Genomic DNA, 17876 nt, shown 5'->3' with positions numbered 1-17876 from the left:
ACGGAACCCGCCGTATTCCCGGGGCCCCTGGAACGGAACCCGCCGTATTCCCGGGCCCCCTGGAACGGAACCCGCCGTATTCCCGGGGCCCCTGGAACGGAACCCGCCGTATTCCCGGGGCCCCTGGAACGGAACCCGCCGTATTCCCGGGGCCCCTGGAATGGAACCCACCGTATTCCCGGGGCCCCTGGAACGGAACCCACCGTATACCCGGGGCCCTGCAGTAATGCTGAAGAGATTGAAAAGATCAATTAAGAAGTGGTTTCATTCTGCTCAGTCGAAGACTGAGCCACCTGTGCTGAAGCAGGGATAATGAAATATGAGAAAAGGAAACACCCTTTAACATGCACTCATTGTAATGATTGATATGATGAGTAAAGATTAATACGTAAATACTTTATTATAATAATTAAAATAAATGGTGATACAACTTAACAAATACTATTGGTAAACAGTGACCCAACGCTATAAAACAAACCGACAGACATTTACAAGTAAGCTGGAACAAGGTAAGTACTTATTAGTAGTGAGCTCACAGTAGCTTATCAAAAGATCCCCAAGTCCAGCACGGAAAAATTTGTTAAAAACCTGTATTATTTAGACAGGTACTAAGGACTGACCTTCACGACGCTTTAAGTACAAAAACACATATATATATAGATCCTCCCACAGAAAACCACAATCGGTACAAGAAAAATAACCAGCCGAATATATCAATCTAATGCGTTAAATCAAACACAAGTAACACAATCAATGTTTGCACAACTTTAGCGAAATAATCACAATGGCTATGAAATATACATGAATGTGGTGCATCACGGTGCAAAAAAGATGTAGAATGGCCCACAAAGTGTGTTAACGTGGCCCTGAGGCACGGGTCTTAGCCCGTATCAAATTATAGCCTCCTATGCTAAACTAAAGCACTGCACTGTTACAAAATCACACTATGGTTACTGAGGAGCAATCTATCAATGGGTGGAGTGAGGGCCACATGAGTAACAGATACATAGTATCTAGTAAACTGCTACTTTAAAACCAGCAGTTACAACATACAAAAAGCTTCTGCTCATAACACGAAAATATAGCATCAGATGGCTAATATACTTAAAACACCGTCGTCACGATGTAGTAATCAGAAGCAGAAGACATGCGCATATAATGCTCTGAGATCGTTTGAAGCGACAAATAACAGTTTAGGGAGTATGTGTAGATCAAACCTGCAAGGTAGCGGCTCAGACCTGCACGCAGCAGTGCCTCTCACTCACAACCCGACGGAGATGCGTCATGACGTCAGCCTTTTGGTCCCGCCTCCCACCTGACGCACGTTTCGCGGAGGCTTTTTCAAAGGTGGTGACGTGGGATACTACAAGCAAGGGTTTTATATGCGATCGGTCACCAAAGGACCAATACAAACCGGCAGCAAGAATTAACCTCTTAGCCTGTTAGCCAATTTCCCCCTTGTTCCAGTTTACTTGTAAATGTCTGTCGGTTTGTTTTATAGCGTTGGGTCACTGTTTACCAATAGTATTTGTTTAGTTGTATCACCATTTATTTAAATTATTATAATAAAGTATTTACGTATTAATCTTTACTCATCATATCAATCATTACAATGAGTGCATGTTAAAGGGTGTTTCCTTCTCATATTTCATTATTACCCCTATTCCCCCTTTGCACCTTTGTTATCATTTATTAGTCTGTACATTAGGCTGAAGCGAGTCACCTCCCTTCCCCCCCCCCCCCTTCCCTACCCTACCATTATTCTGATGCAGGAATAGCCTGAAAACCTGGCCTGTTGGGGGGTGGGGGGCTCGAGGATGAGTTGGGCACCCCTTGCTATAGGGGTCACAGTGGTTAGAGGAACTCATTCATTAAACGGCGATGGTGCAGATCACAGGGAAACTCCAATTGGAGTCATTATCACAGTTTAAGGAATAGCCGCCGTATAAATGGTAACGGGATAACCGTATGATCTAATAGCTGTATTGATTGTCACAGAGCTTCTCAGTAAATTACAGCACACCGCTATTAGTGTCGGCAGGAAGCTGACTCATTGCAAAGTGTGTAGTCTTTTACTGGCCCATTGTGATTTCTTGGTAGATCGGGCTTCAGACCCCAATCTGATGTTCTCGGGAAACAATGCAGTAAATGCGAGAATGAAGAGCATGGAGCCACGAGGTTACACAATTGCCCGGGCCTCACTGTCAGATGTGCAGAAGGAATGACAGGGCTGCAGGGCACAGGATGGGCAACTCCAGTCTTCAAGGGCCAATAACAGGTCAGGTTTGCACAGATGGTGCAGTCTTCAACTGAGTCACCTGTGCTGAAGCAGGGATATCCGTTCAACCTGACCTGGAGGACTGGCATTCCCCACTCCTGCTTCAGAGCTTGGTCTGTGTGTATATATATTATACATAATATACTTCTACACACACTATTTGTAATCGTTGGTACCCTATACATAATATACCTGGTATATACTCGTAGTATTTGTTTCATTATTCCCTTTGCTGAATATGCACTGGAAGGGGGGGGGGGGGGGGGGGTTTAGTACCAAATCTCACCAGTACCTTACATTTATGACCCAGTTTCCAGAAAATGTTTGTATATAAATATTAATCCATGGAGTTATTTTTCTAGCCCGTTTCACTGTTGGCTTTTTGTAATTCTCCATGTTCTTATGTTTAGTATTTACAAGTATTTGGAATAAAAATTGCAAGTGAATATACTGCGTTCTGGTCTTTCTTATGAGAGTGTTAGTATTCAGAAAGAAGGGATTCCCATGACGAGTGCTGACTGCTTAGCCTACAACAGTGTAATTCAATGGTGAAAGATTGGTAGAGGAAAAAGAAATACATTTGTTAATATTGGATAACATCACATACAACTTGTTACTTAATAACAGACAAGGGTGGCTACGTTTCCTTTCGTGGCATTCAGGTTAAGCTATAACGATGCTTTGAAGCAAGTTATTTTTTATATTGCTAGTTTTGTATTGTTATAGGTCTACCATAAAAATAATAATAATAATCTTACATATAACTGCACATGCTAAAATTCCTAAAACGTACCGTTGTACTTCCTGTAACTGTAACTTGCTTAACACTCAAGGTGGCTTTTTACAAGTCAAGACCAAGAAAAACAAGTGCTCTGCAATGCGAAATGAAACGGTGACAGTGGGAAAGCTTATAATGGATGCAGATCGAGTAGGAACAGGAACACAGATCATCATTACCCAACCTCAAAGACTTGGCTGCTTTTCTCACATACAACTTCCACATTGAAATTAATTTCTGGAACAATTAAACTGAAACAATCATTATACAAAGTTAAAACACTTGAAAAATGGTTTAATGATGTTTACAACAGAAATGAACTGTACAGTTACAGTAAGTTAATATATATAAAAAAATTACAGCAGACAAATGCATCTACGCGAAATCTACCATTGATCCTGATTCACTGTAGTCTACGTAATCTTTCGAAGTTTACGGGCACCCCGGGGGGGGGCCACTTCGGAAAACCGCTAGGGTGTTTTAAAGCGACAGTAGCCCAGTTTCTCCATCAACTGCAAAAATCAGTTAAAAAGGTTTCCATTCATCTCTATGGACATTATCGTCTTGATCACCCGCGAGTCTTCTCCATATGCAGCATGGCGATTGGCTAGCCTTTACTTTACCAGGGGAAGCTGCCGTGCGACTTATCCAAATCGTGCTGAGAGGCTTAAATTCTTATGGTGCGCTATAAAATGCTCAGAGCCTCATCACCACGCAGTGCTAGAATTCATGTTATAAAAAATAATTTAAAATAAAATGCACCGCCAGGGTATTTTTGCCGAATTTGACAGCCCAGAGGTGCTCAGTGCGATGGGTATGGAGTTTGGGAATGGGCATTAAACCAGGGATTCTAAACTCAGTCCTCAAGACCACCCCAACAGGTCAGGTGTTAAGGGTAACCCTGCTTCAGCACAGATGGCTTCGACTGAGCCACCTGTGCTGAAGCAGGGATATCGTTAACACCTGACGTGCTGGAGGTGTCTTGAGGACTGGAATTGAGCACCACCTGAATTAAATCATCCCATTTGGAAAAGCATTCTGTACACGTGAACAAGAGGAGAATGGTCCCTTCACTTAAAAAAAAAATTGCTGATCAAATATCCTAATTTTTAAGGTTACATAGCCCAATTTTATAACACCAGATTTCAACAGTGTACATTTATCACCCTAAGAGAAACCAGGGTTACTGTTTCTTTAAATGTAAAGCACCCCAAAGATGAAAACTGCAATCAATGAAAATGCTACCAGAAGTGGGTACTATGATGACGCTCTCGTTATTGAATATTATGTACACGTTTTAGAACTTTATTTTTCCTTTTTTATTTTTTTTTTTTAATATGAACATCTAGGCAGTGAAAACTGTTATGTTAATACATACACAGACACACCCAAAACATACAAAAATACTATTATTTCAAACTACCAAGAGTAAGACAGGTCAGTTAATCTCCATGCTGTGACTTTAAGAGCATTACACTGAAACAAACAAGAATTTCAACAACAACTTATTTTTTTCTTTTTTTTTTCTTCCTTTTTTTAATATCCCAGAAATATACCAAAATATACATCTAAGCTTTGGAATTACTGAGGTTAGACTAATGCAAGTCTAAGATTCTGCAGGAAAGAAATCATCTTTGGTATCTGCATTAGGCTATTATTATTATTAACATTTGGATTTTGCTTTGGGATAGAGCTTGTATGACCCTACGACCAAACACCCCATAATCAACTGAGAATAAAAACATCCATGTAAAAAGTTCCTTCATTGGCAATCCCCCCCCACCCCCCCCACCCAAGAGTTTAAAAAGTCACAGGCATCTTACATAGCACAGCACAAAAAGGTTGAGAATACAATGCATAGTTGCATGTGGTGCTGAGAAAAACACAAAGGAAAAGCCATTATATATATATATATATATATATATAGTGTTCGACAAACCTATACATTTGCACGCCCCGGGCGAGTGGATTTAACATCGTGGCGAGCTCCTATTGGCCCAAGCAGCACATGTGTGGTACTAGGTGGCGAGTAGATTTTTTGGTGATTTGTCGACCACTATATATATATATATATATATATATATATATATATATATATATATATACATACATATATATATATATATACATATATATATATATATACACACATATATATATATATATATATACACATATATATATATATATACATATATATATATATATTCCTGTTTGATTTCCTACAGGATGGCTTGTTCCAAGTAGCTGTAGAAAACAATTAGAAACAGAAAGGAAGTGCACCTCAGCGTGTATTAATCAACATCACCCCAGCCCACGAAGGGTTAGACCCAACAGAGTGGAGGGGCCTTGAAATGCATTGCTCTTCAGTGCGCTGAATGCCCCTCCAACACTGAAGGATTTACAGAACCCGCCAGAGAAGCCAATAATGCACCTTGTATCTTCAGTGTATAGGGCACGCTGTGGAGAGAGTAGGAGGTTACAGAAGGGCAAAGCCCCCACCTGCTCGCAAACAGTGGTTATGCCAAACATGCAAGGTCTTGTTACCCAGAAGGGACAATATTTGGTAAAGCGCAAATCTAGAACTCCTCAGCTCCAGGCTGCTGTATTTCATTTTCGTTAAGACCGGGCACCCCAGAGTTTCATTGTCCTATTGGACAGGGGTAGGGGGCTAATTCAGTCCTCAAGGGCGAACAACAGGTAAGGTTTTAAGGATATCCCTACTTCAGCACAGGCGGCTGAGCCGAAAACTAAGCCACCTGTGCTGAAGCAGGGATATCCTGAAGACCTGACCTGTTGGGGTCCCTTGAGGACTGGAGTTGGCCACCCCTATCCTATAACCTCTTGTTCTGCACCTGCCACAGATTAGCCCGAGACTGAAGACTTGTTCTTCCTCTTCAACATGGTTTTCTTTTTGGTTTGGTTCTTGGTTTTTTTTGAGTTTATACAATCATAGAGAAATCTTTGGTTTTGGCTGGAAATTTGAAAAGAAGGAAACAAGACAAATGAACCGACCCTGGCATTAAGCAGCAGCACAGTGACACGGCAGACACATCGGGGGCTGAGAGAAGCAACTGCTACATTCAAAGAACAAACAAAACGTGGATCGGGAGCGCACGCGACTCCAAAACCGCCAACAGCTGACCAGATTGTCCCAAAAATATTTCACTCTTGCATTCTCACTATTTTTGGTCAAAGTTAAGAAATAAAGCAGTGTGATGACACAAGGCATGGGAATTGTAAGCAGTTTCAGCGAGTCACCGTCACACTTACTAGAGGAAGCGAGAGCGTGCACAGGGATCTGCGTGCGTTAGGCGTTTAGTGTGAAAACGCTGCAGCGTTCCTCTGTAAAGGTTTCTTATTTCTGCTTCCGGTGACGAGGAGTTTAGCGAGAATGTAAGAGACCACTGGGAGCAGTATTAAAAATATATATAAAATAAAAAGCACAGGATTGCAATTTGCCCTCAGTATGGAGTAGCTATACAGTTTGCGACATTCATTAGCTTTGGGATAGTTCCAGGAGCCAACGCCGTAGGTTACCGGTCATGTGGTGCTACGGGCCAGAACAGGGGCGGCCAACTCCAGTCAAGGGTTACAAGCAGGTCAGGTTTTAAGGACAGGCCTACTTCAGCAGAGATCGCTCAGTCGTTGACTGGCCAGCTCCAGTTCTCAAGGGTCACCAACAGGTCAGGTTCAGAATGTCCTCTGCTGAAGCAGAGACATCCTGAAAACCTTACCTCTTTGTAGCCCCTTAAGGAGTGGAGTTGGCCACCCCTGGGCAGGAAGGTCAATGTTACTCAGGGCAGAGTTGGCAACTCTGTAGGGTTGTAAGAGAAAGTTAAAGCAAGTTACTCCGTTACGAGTTTTAAAATGAGGTATACAACAGCTCCTGTAACCGTAGTGGAGAGGATCCCCACGACTACTCACCTAGGCTTTGAAATTGAAAGAAGGAAAGGAAAAATCTTAAGTGTTTGGAAAAATATGAAGAATGATCTGATCGTGTCACTAATTGCAAGTCCGATTTTACCCAACGCTGCAGGTGAGCCATTCCAACACCCAGGAAACGCGTGTACATTTATTTCGTGGTTTAGGAGTGGAATAGAATAAATAACCAAAGCCTAATAGCCAAAGCCATCTAGATAACACCCCTTGCCTGGTCAGTGCCGCAATGAGTTAACTAGAACTGAAAAGACAAGAGCTCTTAGAAAAAGTTGCACAATTGAGTGCATGTGTAAAGAAACCTTCAAAGTTTACAGCAGTGATTAGAAGCTCATTCCTTTCATATAGTGTTCAAACACTTGTAGAAAGGAAGGTTAAGCAAGTGGAAACCATTCACGAGATTGTACGAAGAAGCTAAATGAAAGGCAGCTGTAACGGATGATCTGGGCAGTCTTTAGAGCAACAACTGGAGACATTTTTCCTTTCCTTCTTCAGGTTTAGGTTTCATAAAGCACACCGTGTTTTCCCATACCTGCTGTTCCAAGCGTTAATATCTTGGAGGTGTTATTTCTTCATTACCCCCAAAACCTACGCGAACACCTACTGAGCTCTTCACAAAGTCACATAGTATGAATTAATACCACTTACATTACGTCTGCAGAACAAACGCAGTAGTAAAGCTTTCAAGTGAAAAATCTGTAACAAAATCAAAACCAAGAGATTTTCCTGTCTGAATACAAACCAGATGAGATCTCTCTCACTTTGCCACCTTTCTTCCCCTCAACCACTATGTTGCTGCAGACAAAGTCCATCCGTCCTCTTGCTACTCCTGGATATGACACACTCCAGAAAGATTTCACTGTGAATTCATTTTTCTGAATAATCTGAAAGGCGGTTGGAGTCTTTTACTAAACACTATTTTTCATTAGGCAGCACAAAATAATATGGCTTCCTTCTCAAGGTAGCCCTACAACTTGAAATTTGGTCTTAAGCAATTTTACTTTCCAAGAGCTACATAGACATCACACTTATAAGAAACATGAAAGAAGATCTTTGTTACGAACAATATTAATTACATAATCTTTGGAAATGCTTTTCTTGAAGGACACATTGAGAGACTGGCCCTGGGAACTCCATGAATGAAGAATTGAATACCTTCCTTGCATGGTCCTTGCAGTGTTCCCAGTTGTGTATTGAGGCAGACACGATCTACCAAAGTCCAAACCTTTAGGTACCACTTAAAAAACACACCAACCAGTGATATTCTCCATTATAAGCAGTCCTTCACCTTTCCCAAGATCAAAACTGGCCGTTTAAAATCTCCTATCGCCTTGGTTCTTTACCCATTTTCTTTATACTTGTGCACGGGGAGGCAAACACAAAGTCCATCATCCTTTACCCGTAGACCTTTTTCAGACACAGAACTGGTCCAAACAGGACAAGGAAATCTGTGCTATAGAGAGGTAATACGGAACCTCTCTTTGCCCTCACTACCTTCAGAGACGCAACTTGAGAAATTCACAAAGACAAAACAAACATGGGTCCATCCAGGAAAGAATTCTGTGTCTCACAGTATTTGGATTCTTGGCGGGATAAAGGCCAGGTGCAAAAGAGGAGCACAGGATTCTTTTCCCTTCTCAGTTTGGTTTTTACCTTTTTGGTCTAGACAGGCGCAGTAGCATTACTATTATACAAAAGGATTCTCCAACCTAAACATGGCTACAAAGACTACATTCTAGAACAGCACAACAGGGGATCAAAAATAAGGAACCGGTTTCACGGCTGCTCTCCCAGTTAGACTATAGATGCAACCAGTCTCTTCCCTCTTCTCCCATAAGTTACGCCAAATATCCTTCCTTAACCCCAATGTTTAAATTCACTGGGCAGAGGGGTAGGTGGGGCAGAAAAAGGAGGAGGAAGAGGAAGGAAAGGGGTCTGTGTTCTCCTGACCAACCCTGAACGTATCAAGCCCCTACATATCACCCGGATGGGCCTGCATGGTACCGACTCAATCACTGGAGCACACAAATGTAAGCTTTGGCAATCTGTTTGTAGAAAATAATATTTCCTCATATAAAACTAATCAGTTCCCTTTGCCCTCTCTACTCCATCATTGTAACCTATAAACAGGATAAAACAAACAAACATTACAGCATAATCATGTTGAGCAATCTTAATAAACAGACTTAACTCTATAGCTGGAATTATTTCCACTATTTAGAACGTTTTCTCTTCCAGCTTTTCCGAGCTCATCTGTGACAATGCCAAGATAAGCTGAGGTATGTTATAACCACTGCCCTCTCCAAATCCTGTTCTGAAGCTGCCACGTGAGAAAGACTGGGGGTGAATAGAAAGTAGGTAGGGAAGTATCAATACCTCTAGTGCCACGGGGGCATGCAAAGATGTGAGTAGAGATGCACCACAGTCCTCACTCACACGTAATGGGTCATGAGAAAGCTTTTCTGATGATCGGGGGGGGGGGGGGGGGGGAGGGACAGATACACCATGTGAGAAAATGGTGGGGCTGTGTGTGTGTAGTTCAAGCTAAACAAAAAACACTGCAGGTCACTGCACAATTTTGAACAGGAATCTGTGTCCATTGAGGAAGGCAGAAATGGCTTTAGGTGATTTACCGGTTTTCATGGGTAAGAATACAAATACTTTTTACTGGCAAAACATGAACATTTCTCCAATGGTCCGGGGGAAGGGGGGGGAGGGGTTGTCTTGAAAGCTGCTGTAACAGCGTTCTAGAGATCTCACAAACATCTCGAAAGTATGTTTATGCAAAATCCAAAAAATGTATGGCTCCCAGTAAATCTGCCCTACTTTATTATTAAAGGGGCAGTGCAACCTCGCAGCTCACAAAAATGTGTGGTTTTTTTTTAAAACAACTATCAGCTTCCTTAGAAAGATTTATTCACCCATGTAAGTCTTATTTTTATCTCGTGAAAAATGTACGTGAATTAGATTTGCGTGAAACCAAGCCCATCGGTTTGACTAATGACAAACAATTACTTTGTAAACAAAAGAACAAAGCTAAGCCAGCAATGTTAAGGACTATATAATGCCTTTTAGTGAGAAGATCATTTGCCAAACATAGTAAAACCGTTTGTTTACCGTGGAAATGTTACGTTACAAAAATGCTAAAATACTTCTGCTGGTCCGATTCCCGTGTATTTTCCAACCTATTCCACGGGCCCCTGTCCTTTGCTCACCTGCATCTTTTGCTGGGCTGCCACTTGAAGTAGAATCAAGTAAAAACGTAATGAATAAAACTGATGTTTTAGCAATTGAAAACTATGTTTTAAGGCAGGGGTGGCTCACTCCAGTCCAAGGCCCACGAACAGGTCAGGTTTTAAGGCTATCCCTGCTTCAGCACAAGTGGCTCAGTCTTCGACTGAGCCACCTGTGCTGAAGCGATATCCTTAAAACCTGACCTGTTCGTGGGTCTTGAGGACTAGAGTTGGCCGCCCCTGTTTTAAGGGAAATATTTTAGGTCTAGTTTGGTCGTTAAAAACAAAAAAAACACCCAAACTCCTGCACCTTCTCTATAAAACTTGAACGCTTCATAAGAGCCATCAGGCCGCTGTCGCAAAACTAGCGCAACTGCTTAGAAAACTTAGGGGCCGATCTTCAGTGCCGAAGCAGCCAAGCGGGACGGTTTCCTACCAAAACTCCCCATTGCATGGCGTGTAGGCACACACAGAAGCAGCCCCACCTTAGGGCTTTATTTTACATACAATCCTCTGAAGTTTATGGGGATCTTTTTTGCCAAAAATGGACGTGTCGGCGTATATAGAATCACCCTATTAGTCAGTAGCTGAAAACACAGCAGTCTAAAGAGTCGATGCTTACCGCAAACCCAACCTACTTACACTGACCAATACTGCAAGACAGACAGCAATACTGTAAAACAGACAAAGTATTATATGTGGGAAGAGGGCAACCAGTGTCAGATGGTCAACAATTTTCTCCGGCAAAAGCAATTTTTTTTTTTTTTTTTGCAACATACAACCAGCCATACAAATGTTGAGTGACTGCACAACAAAACCCTCCTCTGTACGATGAGAAAATAATTCAGAGCGCTAAGTGGGCCTACCGTGTAATCAAACATAGCGGGACTTAACAGGACTAATGGCTCACAGTCATATCATTCAATAATAATAATATCAGAAGCTAAGTCCATGGCAATTTTCAGCTGTTAGTATTCTCTCCCAAGACCCTTATTCAATAACCTTTTAGTCTGCCTATCGTACTGAGATCCAGATATTCGAAAGGCTAAATATACTGTGTGCTCACATTTCTGTGGCAAGAGATTGCAAATACATCTGGGCATGCTAAAGACCACGGGCGCCACTGGAGAAATGTACATATTACATTGAAGATTTAAATTAACATAAAGATTAGGTTTGTTAATCCATGACAAATATAACCCATTCAATATGGTCCCAAGGATCCAATCAGGAGCAACAATTAAGGACTTTATCAAATAAAATGTACATATATATTTTTACTTTATAGAATACATACATCTCTGAATATAGGAGTAGATGAAGCAAGTCAGATAACGCAAACAAAATGAAATGCATTAGTAAGTTGGAGGGGGTCTACATTTTGGTTATTCAAACAAGACCCCTTTTTTGTTTTAGTATTACCAAATTTGTTACATACAAGTTAAAGATCTAGTTGTCAGAGCTTAGAAACAAAGCTCTTCTGGTAAAGATAAGAATTCGTCTGATTTATACTTACAGCAACCTTAGTTTATCTATAAGCTGCCTAGAACATGAGAGGATCTTCTAAACAACATAACAGAGGGAATATATGTTTCCATTGAAGAATATGTGAACAGTTTAAGAAAAAATAATGTGTAGCATTTGCTCAGAATCGTACATTATTCGTCTAAAACATGCAATGGCGTCTAAAGCCAACATTTTTGCTGAATGGCCATGGGAATCGTCACAGTTCAACTATTCAAAGGGCAGAGCCCTTTGAAAACACGCTCATCGAATCTATCCCTTAAACAGATTTTCATGTGAAATGGCTATGCACGGTCTGGGAACGCCTGATGTACGTACATTCTGTTAGGGTGTCCAAGACAAATGAAAAAAAAAAAAAAAGAGACATTTACTGTGGGTAAGCATTGCTCTACTATATGAATTCTACACTAATAGGTATATCCATACATTAGCCCTTTTCAATGGCGGGAGCAATATAATGCAGCACTCTGTCAGTAAGAATTCCAAGGTCATGTCTTTCACCGGGCAGGACCTCTGAAAGCCAAAGCTGATCACGGTAAGAAAACGTGACACATTCTTCACAACTGCTCGTCTAGATTCACCCAGCCATCAACAATACTGACTGGAGCACAACAGATATAACGTACTCGCCAAACGAAACAATCCAAAAAGGTAGCTCGAAAGCCTGAACTGAAACAGCATAGGTATCTATTATACGCTAGAAATGTTATTTGCAACCAGTGGGATCAACGGAAGGGGAGAAGAGAGCGGAGGAGACAGAGAGAGAGAGAGAGAGAGAGAGAGAGCTGGGTGGCTGACTTGAGTAAGAGAGTGACTCCATTATCCTAATATTTACACACTGATACAAAAGGAAAAGTCATCAAGTTAGTGTTTGCTCTAAAGCAGGGGTGGTCAACTCCAGTCCACAGGGGCCACCAACAGGTCAGGTCTTAAGGATATCCCTGCATCAGCACAGGTGGCTCAATCAGTGGCTCAGTCTTCAACTGAGCCACTCATTGAGCCACCTGTGCTGAAGCTGGGATATCCTTAAAAGCTGGTCTGTTGGGGGTCCTTGAGGACTGGAGTTGGTCAATCCTGCTCTAAAGGTACAACAAATTGAAGAAAAACAAACCCCCCAATACACAATTAAGACAAGCAGCAACGTTAATTTTATATTAACACCCCACACCCCCCAAATAAAATAAAAAAGACAAAAATGAAAGAAATTGTCAGTAGCATCTATCTTGTCACTCACTGCGCCTGGGCTGCACTTATATAAACTAGTCCATTAGTACAGCAGCTTGCTAGAAATTGACTTTGGTTCAAGCTTAGTTAAACCCGCTTTTGTGCCAGAGGGGGGCAAGCAACGTAACATGCTGCTGGCCTTGCTCCGGCAGCAAAGGGGTTAAAAAATTCAACACAAAATACAAAACACACACACACGGTTGAATGAGACGGGTTAGTTGACTGCTTGCAGTTCACTACTCTAATTGGGTTAGGGATGGAACGGGATAACTTGTAATGATGGAGATTTGACGACCAAAGAATGGACGAGCCCAGGGACATGGAAAGGTTTCTGCCAATTTGGGATTACTTAATTCAGTGCGCGGGTAATCCAAAAGATAGAATACCTCTCTTGAAGATAAGGGAACCCCAGGACGTTCCCTCCAGAGAATAGCATTATAGAACAGCATTCCATAATGGGTCTCTGACACTTGGCAGAAAGCTTCCCTATTGGGAGATGTAGCGTGAACTGCAGCGATCCAGTCTGCGTCGTCATTCTTTCAGATTTTTGGTTTCATATATATATATATGATATTGGTACATTAAGGTAGGGAAAAAAACAAAACTTTTCAGACCACTTTTCATCCTTGTACATACTCACACACGCTCATCTTTCAGACATGGCAAGCACCTGATCTGGTCCCTTGGTCATGACTTATTGCCGTTTCTGCTGACCTAGTTCCATCAGCGATTCCAGCAAACCAACACAGAGACATGAAACCTTATGATGTGTGCAAAGCGGCTCAAGCGCCCTTGTAGTACATAAAGGAAACCATTTCAAAATCAAAAACGATAAACAAGTAGCTTCTTCTTTAGGACTTAAATATTCTGCACAGCTAAAGGGGAGATATATAACTCAAGGTAAGAAGCTGTCTGGACAGTAACCAAACATTTAACTTTTCCCTTAGTTTGGTGACAAAATTATACTGTTGTGACCACTTTATTTAATCTTTGGGAATTGCAAATCTACCTCAGGCTCATTATTATACAAGACAGTGAGTGTGCAGCTTCAGGAGATAAGTACATGAGCATTTGCAATTAACAGGGGGTGGCTTTGCAGTGACTTGCATTCAACAGTATATTCATGTATTAGGAGGATTTATGTAGGTCCACAACAATACAGTTCTAGGAAATAATGGTGCATGAGCTGGTAACAGAAAGGTCAGCTTGGCATGGCAACTTTGCACACATCTTTTAGAGTTTCTTGGCTCCGCCTTTTGCACAAGGTGATAGAAATAATTAAGAACCGAGCACATGTCTCCTTACATGAGCCTCACAAAAGGCAGAGGAGGCGGCACAGGCCATTAACAATATTCACAGCAGTTATCATAGGAAAGCCTGCAACAATGTTCAGCTCCACAAGGGAGCTGCTCTACCTGGAATCAGTAAGAAATGCATCTAAAAGAGGAGGAAGGACAAATAAAATACACCAGTAATACAGGCCTGCCTAAATTGTACCAGTTAAGAAAGGAACCCCATTATTGATATGATTATAAACACCTTGCATGACATAAAAGGTCTGTACAACAGACCTATACAAAATGATAATTAAAAAAAAAAAAAAAAAAAAAGGATATTTAGAACAAACCAAATTCCCCTTCCTATATCTGATTTCTGATAACCAACCTTAACGCGTTCATGTGATTGCTGGAAATGAGAAGTAGTCCTTTCACTTTTTTTTTTTTTACATTTTTGGTTAGAAAGTTCTCTGATCAGTGACGCCATCCTGAAAAGAGAATGTTTGTTATAAAATTAGGCAAAATGTCCATCCGTTATTTGTTCTCTTCGTGGGGTTCCCCCCCCCCCCCTCTCTCTTTCTCATTCCCAACAACACGTCGACTGGCAGCCAAATCACATTGTTTTCTTTCTTTAGCAAAAAGACTTGCAGTTAGCCACGCTGCCGCCAGGATGCGGCACCCACTGTCCGTGCGCTCCAGCCCCGCTCACTGTGCCCTGGAGGCAGTAGTGGTGGTGGAAGCAGCTCCGCTAGCAGAGGCCATAGTAAAGAGAGCGTTCTGGAGGGATTCGATTGAGGAGGTGGTGGCATGAAGGCTTGTGATGGGTCCGGAGACCCCGGTGGAAGCTGCAGAGACCAAGCTAACAGGGTTGCTGGTGAGCAGAGAGAGGTTTTGAGGATTGAGAAACAAGGGCGCAGTCACAATGTTGGGCGTCCCTCCCGCGTTGGCAAAGACGAAGTTCCCAGCGGCATCCAGTGATGTTATTGGAAGAGATCCACCAGATGCAAGAGCTGAGAAGTAGGGATGGAGGAACACAAGAAGACAAAAGTCAAATGGAGGCGAGCAATGTGACCCGAAGCCTAAACCTGTTCAGAACGGTAACCAAGGGCTGTGGCTAATCAGAATGCGCAGGTCTTCAACATTAGACTATTGCGTTTGGCATCCCATATATGAAAATCACTTGTATAGCGGCAATACATTCATACGCTGTAAGAAAGTCTTAATAAACACTTCATTCATTGCCAAATTATGGGAAAACTAGGATTCATATTCACATACATGTGCTCATAAATAGCTTGAGAAAAGACCACAGGTCTGAAACATCGCTCTGTTTGACAGTTTTCTATTTTTGATAAAGTGATTAAAAACCATTTTAACTATTGCAGTGCTGCTTGCCTCCATATTCCCCTGTTCTATGTTGATGATACTTAGGTGGATCGCGGTCTTTCGCTGGGCACCCATAATATTTATGTTTCAGTACATGGGGTACTTTTCATACCATGTGAATACACACACACACAAGAGTTTTAAGCAGGGGAGTCTGGTTCAAATCCTGGTGTCGGCTTCTTGTGACCTTGGGTAAATCACTTTGTTTTTGGTGCCCGAGGCTCAGGGAGATATAGATTGTAAGCTCATCTGGGCAGGGACTATGTCTGTAAAGATTCCTATGTGCTGCGTACCACGCGATTTACTGTAATTGTGACGCGCTTTGAGTCCCATTGAAAGAAAAGCTCTATATGAAATAAAGTTATTATTAATAAAGACACACACCTTTTAGTATTACCAAGCTGTATGTAGCCATGGAAGAACATAGACACACACTTGGAAAAATAAGCTAGCTATTACCAGATCAGTATTGTAATATCAAAATTGGGAAAAAAAAGACTAGCACAATTCAAAATATTAATAGTTTATATAGGAGAGCAGAAAACATGGATCAAGGATTCGTCCCCAAAGGAGCTGTCCTCAGGGCGCAAGACATGGTCTTTTACCATCATATAAAGCAGTTCTATTTTCAGTTGTGTTGGATAGATATATACACACACACACACACACACACACACACACACACACACACACAAATACATATATACATACATACACACACACACACACATTAATATGAACATGGGCGAGGAAAACAAATATTCGGCAATATTGGCTCATTTCACCGACCTTGAATTGTTGCCAGTGTACTGTTACTCATCAGCGCAGGGCTGAGGCCGCTGCCCAGTGCCCCTGGGTTGAGACTGAATAAGGCACCTCTGTGAACAACAGAAAAACAAATACAACATTTACAAGTACATGAAGACTGCAGCACACACTAATAGCCCACAGCACACACTAATAGCCCACAGCACACACTAATAGCCCACAGCACACACTAATAGCCCACAGCACACACTAATAGCCCACAGCACACACTAATAGCCCACAGCACACACTAATAGCCCACAGCACACACTAATAGCCCACAGCACACACTAATAGCCCACAGCACACACTAATAGCCCACAGCACACACTAATAGCCCACAGCACACACTAATAGCCCACAGCACACACTAATAGCCCACAGCACACACTAATAGCCCACAGCACAAGCAGTTTCCCATTTTAAAGTGACAACAATGCACTGCTGATTTAAAGCGTCATAAACCAATTGTTTCAGGGCCGCTCCCAAACTTTGCGCTTTGTCAGCCAAGCATACAAAGTAACCTTCACTCCAGTCCTCGCAAGCAGAGCGCCAGGAGAGAGTGACGTTGCAGGACCATGCAAGTATAGGTACGAAATCCAAGAGCTTTGACTTCAATATGGTAGTAACCGTTTTTAATCCACTGTCACAATCAATAGTTATTAGACCTGATCATCAGTATGAATGGTAAATGGGCTCTAAAATGTTACCGTGTTAATATTTCTGTCTGTAGCAACCTGTAAGGACATGTGTAAATGTATCCGCACCAGTGATTTATTTGGGGAAAGGTTATTATACACGAACAAAAGCCAGGTCTTAGAGGCCAGAGTTCCTGAAAATAGCAAAGCCATTTAACTCATATAGATCAATATCATAAGCCGAGCAGCTTTCACACGGATCTGTGCTTTTTGTGTTTGTATAAATTCACTATGGGGATACAACTCTGTGTACAAAAAGAAAGCCTCAGAGAAAGTTTCTGCCTGGGCCCATCTGCACGGTTTCTGGAAATCCGTATGTTCTGGTTATTGCAACGGGCCTCTGCTGGACCCAAACGTTCATCCTGTTCCAATAAACATCTTGTTTCGTCAAAGAGACCACTGCAGTGCCTGGATACAAGTCTCATCCTGGGTACTTGATCTTATGTGCACGCGTGGCAGGACTGTAGTACTGCGTGTGCTCCTAACCTCGTGCATGGAATACTTATTGGAATAAGACTACAGGATTCTCCACTGTTTAGGGTGTGAAATGAGGGACTATCCAAAAGATGCATTGAGGGGGACTGCTGGCGGAGTTTTGTACCGTCTTGCGCCCTCTTCCTAGAACGATATTGAACTCTCCTTTTCATTTCTGGAAGACCGCAACCATGGAATTGATTTGGTTAGCGAATACAAGGTCACAAACGCTCCCACCCAACCCCCCTGAAGTGACCG

The 17876-nt window shown here is 42.0% G+C and overlaps 1 protein-coding gene across 8 annotated transcripts in view; it reads right to left on the bottom strand.

Moving 5' to 3' along the window:
• Window positions 1-4527: 4527 nt before the first annotated feature.
• The window catches only part of POU2F1 (POU class 2 homeobox 1), a 141048-nt gene continuing 127699 nt past the window's right edge, over window positions 4528-17876 (bottom strand). For all 8 annotated transcript variants that reach the window (XM_075593606.1, XM_075593608.1, XM_075593603.1 and 5 more), the window contains 2 exons: window positions 16429-16517; window positions 4528-15263 (listed from right to left, as the gene is read on the bottom strand). In XM_075593606.1, the coding sequence (XP_075449721.1) occupies window positions 14959-15263; window positions 16429-16517 (394 nt within the window). In that variant the 3' untranslated portion in view covers window positions 4528-14958. The remainder of the gene's footprint in view (window positions 15264-16428; window positions 16518-17876) is intronic.

The sequence above is a fragment of the Ascaphus truei genome, chromosome 3 (genome assembly GCF_040206685.1).
Source record: "Ascaphus truei isolate aAscTru1 chromosome 3, aAscTru1.hap1, whole genome shotgun sequence".
Lineage (NCBI taxonomy): Eukaryota > Metazoa > Chordata > Amphibia > Anura > Ascaphidae > Ascaphus > Ascaphus truei.
The sequence above is the reverse complement of the archived record's forward strand: the minus strand, read 5'-3'. Positions and strand labels throughout refer to the sequence as shown.